Source organism: Porites lutea, chromosome 1, assembly GCF_958299795.1.
Source record: "Porites lutea chromosome 1, jaPorLute2.1, whole genome shotgun sequence".
NCBI lineage: Eukaryota > Metazoa > Cnidaria > Anthozoa > Scleractinia > Poritidae > Porites > Porites lutea.
Window position 1 is genome coordinate 32,254,961 of NC_133201.1, and position 9,245 is coordinate 32,264,205.

General features: G+C 38.4%; 1 protein-coding gene across 4 annotated transcripts in view; it reads left to right on the forward strand.

Moving 5' to 3' along the window:
• LOC140948513 (uncharacterized) overlaps positions 1-3,830 on the forward strand; it is a 60,713-nt gene extending 56,883 nt beyond the window's left edge. Inside the window, exons 10-13 of one of the 4 annotated variants that reach the window (XM_073397771.1) lie at positions 2,028-2,198; positions 2,377-2,452; positions 2,637-2,723; positions 3,055-3,830. In XM_073397771.1, the coding sequence (XP_073253872.1) occupies positions 2,028-2,198; positions 2,377-2,452; positions 2,637-2,723; positions 3,055-3,311 (591 nt within the window). In that variant the 3' untranslated portion in view covers positions 3,312-3,830. The remainder of the gene's footprint in view (positions 1-2,027; positions 2,199-2,376; positions 2,453-2,636; positions 2,724-3,054) is intronic. The other 3 variants (XR_012167056.1, XM_073397778.1, XM_073397785.1) reach the window with 3 other exon arrangements.
• Positions 3,831-9,245: the final 5,415 nt, after the last annotated feature.

Genomic DNA, 9,245 nt, shown 5'->3' on the forward strand with positions numbered 1-9,245 from the left:
CGCCTGTCAAGCAAGCAAATTTGTATTCAGACCACTGCTTTTCAGGAAATTGAAAATACAAAGTTCATTACAAAAGATTGAAAAGTGAAAGCTTTCATATTTTCAAAGCTGGGAAAAAACCCTTAAGAGACCTGTTGTTCCGTGTCACGACTTCCTCTCATACATAACAGGTTTTTAATAATGAAAAGTCCCTCAAGGTACGAAACCGGTTTAAACAGGAAGTCATTGATGAAAAGATGCTATTTCGGTAGAGATTAAGAATGCCAGCAGAGCATGAAATAGTCATTATAAAAGCAGAAGCTGCAACAGAGTTCTACGCAGTACCAATAAACATTGCCGCTACAAGGTGCTGTCACTCCACGGAGTTAAAAAACGAACTAAATGGGTAAGTATAAATTTGAAATAAAATTTCTGCAAGTATTCCAGGTTGCTGGAAAAATTACGCTCGAAGACTGAGGCAAAAGGTTTGCAGATGACTCAAGAAAAGGGTTTTGACAGAGTAATTAATCTAAGCGCGTTTGTTTGCATATATTTTATATTTCATTTTATGTACATAATTATTTCTCGGTAAGATTATATTATCCTATACTTTTGTTGTCTTAACCGGACTCGTACGTAGTCACGTACGTAGGCCCCAAAATGTAAACGTAGAAAATAAATAAATTTAAGCAAAGAGAAAAGAAGCTCGTTAGATAAAAAAGAGAAACAGTTTCTCGTTCGAGAAAATATAAATATTTGAAACTTTGGGCAACAATTTCCCTCGATTAATTGATTATTTTCTTCGATTCTGAGCTATTTGTGATTATTTATTGTTGTAAACAGGACTAGAGAAACATGAAGATTATAAAACAGAAGTCCAGATCAGCGGCCGCTATAAAATCCTCAGTGGTACCTCACCATCTCATCCTATTCTGATTGAACACTCCTGTTTAATGACACCCGGAAATGAGTGGGATATGGAGGTTAAATGTCGCCCCATATTACAAGGAGCCCAAGGTGTGTCCAATCAGGGAAATAACTGGAGAAGCTTGATGGTGGTTTACCCCGAAGCTGAAGTGAAATTAAAACACAATGACATCGAAGTCACTTTGCCGTCTCTGCAGGAGGACGTCGAGATCGCTGCGTTCGGAAGACCAGGAAAAGATGACAAGAAAAGAATGCAAATGGCGATCTTTGCTAAACGACCAAAACAAGGAAGAGACTGGAAGATTTGGGTTTATCTTGTAGATGATACAAGTCCAGACTGTGAGGTATAGTGTGCTATTATGCTTATTTATTTGTCTGTTTGTTTAAAATGTTACCGCATTTCGTTACTCTATGATCATGATTTTATCGCCTTAGCGAGCCAGCCAGCCATTGATCACTCCCTTCCGGCAAAGGCGCTAAAGAGCTTTAATACCGCTAACCAATGTAATGCAAAACGATAATGCCAAGAGCACAATTTATTAATTCAAGTTATTAACATACACTGATAGGAAAACTCATTTCTACGTTTTATTTCTTTTCCTCGTATGAAACAGAAAATGTTTCAGGATGAAGATGAAAAGGGAAACAGACTACTGACACCACTTGCTGGAATATTTGTGTCCAACAGCAATAAAGACATCACAATTGAACTCAGCAAACTGGAGCCTGGATGGAAAATCAAAGGAAGCAATGTAAAGGTACGAAAGGGGAATTTGATTGTCAACAGTTCCCTTCACGATACTGATTAAAATCCCACGCTTGTTATCCGCGGCATGTTTGGATTAGTTGGTAGAGTTCTAGTCTCTGTAGCGGAGATGACTAGACCAATTTCCAGTACCAGTACCAGTACCAGCACAAGTAGAGTGGTAGCGGTAGTGGTAGTGGTAGTGGTAGTGGTAGTGTTAGTGGTATTGGTAGTGGTAGTGGTAGTGGTAGTGGTAGTGGTAGTGGTAGTGGTAGTGGTAGTGGTAGTGGTAGTGGTAGTAGTAGTAGTAGTAGTAGTAGTAGTAGCATTAGTAGATCTTGTTTTTAAATAAATTCCACTTCACTTTCCTTTTTAGACTATCAAATCAACTCATGCATGGAATTCCTCAGGAAACTCCGTAGATTTTCCACGTTGCTATTTCGAAATAAGTCACGAGAATAGTGCCAAGCATTCACTCTTCTGTGGAATAGAAGCTTCTCACGAAGGAGACAGTGCACAAGCAGAAGTTGTGGCGTATTTTGAACGAGTAAGTGTTGACAGAAAATAATTACTATTATTGCAACAATTTCGCCTGACTTGCCATAAATGCGCTGATAAATCTTATACTTACTTCTGTTGCTCTCCATCGAAGAAAAATATCAATGCAAGAGTATATTTAACCAAGCCTTCGGTAACCGCTGAACTTTTTCATCTTCGTTTTGTAGGAAAGTGGTCAGAAAATCGTCCAGCCCTGTAACAATTCTCGCAAACTGAGTAATACGTGGAACTTTGTTTCAAAAGGTAAACAGAAAATAATGTATAATCACCTTGAAGTACGATGCAACTCAGAGACCAAGAGGAGCTAAAAAAGACCTCTGCAAAATACATATCTCTTTTGACCTGTGTAATCTATTTTCATATTGTAGTCTAGTTTTTATCAACTTTTTATATGAACTTTCAAATTTCTTAATTATTTTTCTCACAGAGATTACCGCCAGGTTGCCATTTCATGATGTTTTGACTCTGCTTTGTGCACTTTTAGCTTCTGGCCTCAAAACCACACACGTTACAGGTAAGCTTGCTTTAAAATTTTCAATATTAAATATACGATGCCATAAACGTGTTTTGGATCGGATATCCTATTAAAGCGCCTGGTAGTAATAAACGATGCCATTGTATAAAACAAATGTGGGAACCATACGTTTGCTGAGATTGCTTGCTTGTTTCTGGAAAGACAATTACAGAAGTGTAAGTAAACCCTTTCAAAAACTTGAAAATCGTTTACATGCGTCAGGAAGCATCAAAAGATACCCTGGCCCTCGATATAACAGCAAATACGATTCTTTTCATTTCACTTACAGCAAGCACAACAATCTCAATATTTTTGTTTTAAATTTTAACAGGATCAAATTCAACTTATCAGCAATTTACGACAAAGAAGGATTTTAAAGATTTTACCAATTCCAAGCCGCCTTACAACTTCATTAGAATGCCTCGTTCCGGGGCGCTTGTAAAGCGCCGGAAAGCAGGATCCACCAGCTGCGGTTCAACTGTCGCACAAGATCATGCACATTATGCAACTGCAAGAAAGCCAAACGCCTCGGAACGAGGAAATACGTTACAGTTATTCCAAAAACAACATTCACAAGAAGTCTACTAGAAGAGTAAACAAGAAACAAGAAAAAAGCCGAATGGAAAAGAAAAAAGGAAAGAAAAATAATAATGATGATTAATTAACGCCGATGAGACCGATAGTTTAAGTATTTACTGTTCGACTAAACTACAGCTTTTAGTGACCAAATCATAAATTAGTTATTCTCACAATTTTGTCATTAAACTATACAAGTACCAAATTTCGTCTAATTTTTCCTAAGAGACAGTTACTCGATTAGATTTTTATTTATTTAATTTTTTTTTGGACCGCTTACTATGCTGTTTGTTGTTTAACGAAATCTAGCTGACTGGCCTGGCTCTATTGCGTTCATCAACATTCAACATGTTTCGTGGTTAGTTGAAATATTTAGTGATTAGAAATCGATAGAAATAATCTGTATATATATTTTTTATTAATAAGTACTTTCACGTTCATGTTTTTAAAAGTTAGTTGAATATTTCATGGTAAGGGTGTAAAAGCACACACGAGTTATAAATAAAACCCAAAATTTTAGAGAACAAAAAATTGACTTTGTTTTTGTTGTCAGCAATATATATGTTTTCTTTTGTTTTTGTTTATTTCTTTGATTTTCATTGTTTTGGCGGATTAGCCGTCTATGCACAAGTATGTCTAAAAAAGTGTCACTGAACGCATCTTTCTGAAAACGCTCTCAATCTACAGAGCGGGAAGTTTTGAAAGCGCTCTTCTCCTGGGAAGAAAGTTCCTCGAAAGATGGTTAAGTGCACGGTTTTCTGGTCTAAGAACATGCAACTCGAGGTTACAAAATACTGTTGAGCCCTTACTACGAGATACAGTAATGAGAACACAAAATGTGACCCTAAGCAGTGCATAGGAATGTAAAATAAAAAAACGGACAAAAAAATAATCCTGGATTAACGTTAATCGGCCATTCAGGAACCGGGCCCTGTAGTCGTATGGACTTTTGGAGACGATGACGTCACAGTACCTGATCCCGGGAGGATAATAATGGTTTTGCAACGAGCTAGTCACCCACGCAGCCGTTTTTTCACAGAGTCACGTTTAGGATTGCCAACGTTTGGCTCTGAAAAGGAGATTCTGCGTTATGATTCTCGTCGGTCTTCAAAGCCCGTTTTATATTTACGATACTACATTCGAGACCGAGATCGAATAATAATAATAATAATAAATAATTTATGTAGCGCTATTTAGGTTAACGTAGAACCTAAAAGCTAAAAAATATATTAAAATACCGTGATAAATTAGTTACAAAGCTTAAAAAATATATATGCATTATACAAAAAATGAAAGTTAAAAATCTAAGGTCTGAAAACACTAAGATAAAATCACAGAGAAAAAAAAAAAAGAGAGAAAACAAAAAAACCGCCTATTAAAAACAAAAGTTAAAAACCATAGGCTTCTTTAAAAAGATAAGTCTTCAAAAGTCTTTAAAAATAGCGATTGATGGAGATTTACGAATGCTAAGAGGCAAGTTATTCTATTGTCTTGGCGCAGCAATGCTGAACGCCCGATCTCCATAAGTCTTTAGTTAATTTAGCCAGTGGCACAGTAAACAGTTCTTGCCCACTGGAGCGTGTATAGTAAAGACCGAGAGCACTTACAATGGCTCAGGAGACTAGAAATGTAAGAGGGCGCTTTGCCATTGAGTGCTTTATAGACTAATAACAGGAGCCTAAAAATAATACGTGAATGTACGGGGAGCCAGTGTAGCTTGAACATTATTGGGGTAATCGAATCATGCTTCCTTGTTAACGTGACAATGCAAGCTGCCGTATTCTGAACACGCTGTAATCTACAAACTAAGTATTTTGGAATACCATATAGAAGTGAGTTACAGAAGTCAAGCTTAGAACTAATAAAAGCATGGATGAGAATTTGAGCACAGTCCTGAGTGAGATATTTGCGAATCTTTGATATATTCCTGAGAACATAATTTGCGTAACTACATAATTTTTTTTTTTTTACATGTTGTTCCGTGCAAAAGCAATTGCCCATGATGACTCCTAGGTTACGTACAGACAAATTAGGCGCAATGAACTCATCTCCAACCCGAACATATTCAAGATTTGGTCTATTTCGAAATTTGGAGCTAATGACGATAAGTTCAGTTTTGTCTTGATTAAGTTTCAATAGGTTTTTGCACATCCAAAGGTCAATTTCTTTAACACAACTCTCAACACTCAACTTTGCCTCATCAAGATCAGCACAGCAATCGGTATTGAAGGAAATATATAGTTGCGTGTCATCAGCGTACAGATGGTAATAGTAAGTCATGCTTTTTGATGATATCAGCAATCGGCGCAGTATAGACAAGGTACAGCAGTGGGCCCAATACACATCCCTGAGGCACCCCACGCAACAATGGTCGCCTTGATGACATGCCCTCTTCTACATTAACAAACTGTTGGCGGGAGGTTAAGTAGGACTTAAACCAGGCCAATGCAGTTCCCTTCACCCCAAAACGGTTTTCAACCAGCTTAGCCTGCGTGGCAGGGGTTTGAAAGCGAAGGGAAAGGGAGTTTTAGGTGCGAGAGAAAAGCGAGGAGCGCGCGAGGAGGGAGGGAGGGAAACGCCTGCCAGGAGACCATTGTTTTTCTTGTTTTTACCATCAACCAAGCGAATGTTAAAATCTTGATTGGTCCGTCTTGAAAACATGTCAATCACAGCCTTAATACCTTAATCTGATTGGCTGAAATCAACATCACGCTACTGAGTAACTTGATCGATCTTTCAGTAATCATTTAAAAATATCTTGTTAGTGAGGCGTAATGAGATTTCTGTATGGAATTCATCGTTTTAGAACGATTAGAAACTGAAGGCATCTATTTCAGCTTGAAAGGAGAATAGAAAAAAGGAGTGACAAGACTCGTGTGAAGGAAAAGACCTGTCAGTTAGATGAGTTTTGCTGACTGGTTTTGAGAAGTGTTGTCTCCCAACGGCTTGTTTTACTCACAAGAAGAAAGAAAAATTGTGCTGCCTGTGTTCTTGTTATCTGCTGTTTGACCTCAGACGCCTACCACGCAGGCTACGCTTTATCAACGACCAGATCGTTGAAGACGAAGCGATCTATAATCGTTAGCGATTTTTGGTTTGAGGACTTCTTCTCGCTGGTTATAGACGTTGTAAAGCCTCCAGGAATTTACTTTAATAATAAATGTGATTGCAGAATGAGCCTTATTGTAGATCTTTGGAGTTCAGCTCTTCTTTCCCTGCTACTAGCGCATCGCGTCCAGACTTATTTGACAGCTAGTCGTTTACAGTTGCGTTATTTTTGCACACATAATTAGTAGGCGGGATGGCGAAAACAATGGTTTCCTGGCAGGCGTTTCCCTCCCCCCCTCCCTCCTCGGGCGACCCTGTCGTTTCCCTCGCGCCCAAAACCCGCTTTCCCTTCCCTTTCAAACGCCTGCCACGCAGGCTACAACCAGGTTAGAAATAAACTTTAAATTTGAGATTGGCCGATAGTTTGTGAACTGCTTGAAGTCAGCAGTTGGTTTCTTTAATGTAGGTGAAAGAGAAGTATTCTTTAAGGCATTAGGCATAAAACCAGTTGTCAATGACAAATTAACCATCCTGGTAACAGTAGGTAGGAGTACAAGGAAGCAATCCTTAAGTAGTGATGCCGGCAGAGGATCAAGACAACAGGACTTGCTTAAAGGCTTATAAGCAAATTGCTTGACGTCTTCTTGACTGACCTCATGAATTTTATTTAATTCGGCAGCGTTGGTAAACAATTCATTATCATCCGCTAGCGATAGATCTCTGTTTGTTGCCACAAGGGCAGTGTGAATCTTTTCAACTTTGGAAGTGAAAAAGTCAGCAAATGAATCAGCAAGTAAAGCATTGCTAAGAGAAGGTGGATATCGCGTCTCATGAGATTTCTGCAAAAGCTTGTTTACAGTTCTAAACAGCACTATTTGATCTGGGGAATGCTCATTAATTAATAATGTATAATAAGTAGATTTCAGTGAACTAATCAACTCGTTGACGTTTAATGCAGTGCAACCACAGTCGTTACAAAAAAAAAGATGATGTATTGCAAATTAGATAGGTACTCTGGGTGCCTGACAGCTTCCATGCGCGGGTTTCGGTTTCGGTCAAGTCTTTATATATAGTGACACACCAGAAAAGCCTCTGCACGAAAGCGCTATTGCTTTGATAAAGACGAACCAATTGCGCGCCATTGGCTCCTAAGACCGCCTAATGGGGACTTTGACTCTAACAGACGCTACAGCTGGTTGACAAGAATAGCTAGGGCACCACAGGAAATAATATTTCAAACTGCGTTGCTTATAGAAGGATAACAATGCACTTTGTTCTTGCGGTGGCAAAAAATGCTGAATGTTTTGTGACAGTACCGACGGAAAGTATCAGCCAAAGGGAACGTTTGACGAATGAGGGTGATTTGGAGCAAGGTAAACAACTGATATGATTAATTTCATGGTCGCAAACTATGAGTTCTGGTGATCTGTTTCTGGGATAACGCTGTCGTTATAGTTTTACGGTGTGTAGAACTGAATCGTTAGTGGAATCAGTGGGTATCCCAAATTGTACGAAAAATGTTACCAATGTCAGCTTACATTATTGCAAATCAGGTTTCACATGGAAATTTTTCAACATAATTAGGAAAAAAGCACTAAGACCATTTCTACCATTTCTTCACGTGTCAGAGTCCATATGATCACCATACTGCGAGCAGTGGTTTCTCCAGGCCGGAAGCTACGTTACACGAAGGGAGAAAACCCACTGCGAGCGACCGTTTGCTTCTGCATCGAGCATGCGCGTCCACGTGACGCCAAGACCAAATGACGTCATTTCTCCTGTTTTGCAAAAAACATTAAAGAACTTTAAATTTTCACTACGCGACTGCAACGAGAACGACAACAAAACAATAGGTTTAATAAGCAAAACGAAAACTTTGAATGTGCATTACACTTTTTGTACATTTCTCTGCCGTTTTTGCACGACCACAACGCGAAAATGCCTTTTTTTTTCGTGGAGGACATAAATAAGCAACGACGAAATTTTATTTTTCTTTCTGAACTTGGATATGGTCCCTAGGAATCCAACTCCATTTGGTTTCACCTATCTTTGACGAAGTAGGTCATTACAGAAACGCGCCCATTCAAAAACATCGATAGTGAAAATGCAACTAAGTGAAAAATGACGTCAATTTAGTGTCAATCAAGAAATCTCCTGGGTATATCCCTTTCCTGGTTATTGTTCCTGCTCAGACATCCGCAACATTTGCCTATTCTTTGATGAAGAATAGAACTTCACGCGACTAACAATAGCTCAGTCTGTTTAAAAACTGTCTAAACTTACTCCGAATTAGCATGTGACTTTTTGCTGTTAAACGCGTCAAAATTGAAAAATCCTCGGATCATTGTTGTTGATTTTGCCGTAAATAATTCAATGCACTGACTTAAAATGAATTTCTACCTTTTACAAACTTCTTGGTGTTCGAATCGATCGATGAAATATGAGCGCAACCGATGCGTTAATAGTTTGTTTACATTTTGTCACGGGTTTTGGATAATATTATAAACCTTAAAATTTACGGGCAAATTCGACGAAAAAGCACTCTCACTTACATTCCTCATTTAAGATATTGATTTTAGCAAAGTATAAGGCAAAATTAAGAGCGATACTTTCTTTAAGAACGCTATAACTACATATTCAACGGCCAAACCTAGACAGCGATCTAATCCGTCTCTTGAAAACAACTACAATACCGCTTCTGATAATAATATTTATAAACGCTGCAAACATTTTTATTCAATCTTATCGAGTGATTTTCGTGAAGATGAGTTTTTAAGTGAAGAATACTTTGGTTTCTGATTAGCTTTAACTGTTTTGCCATCAAAACGATTCGCACGAGACTACCGAATTCGCGAGGGTTTTATGTTAGTGCACGAGGCAGAAAAATGCTTCTCTTTG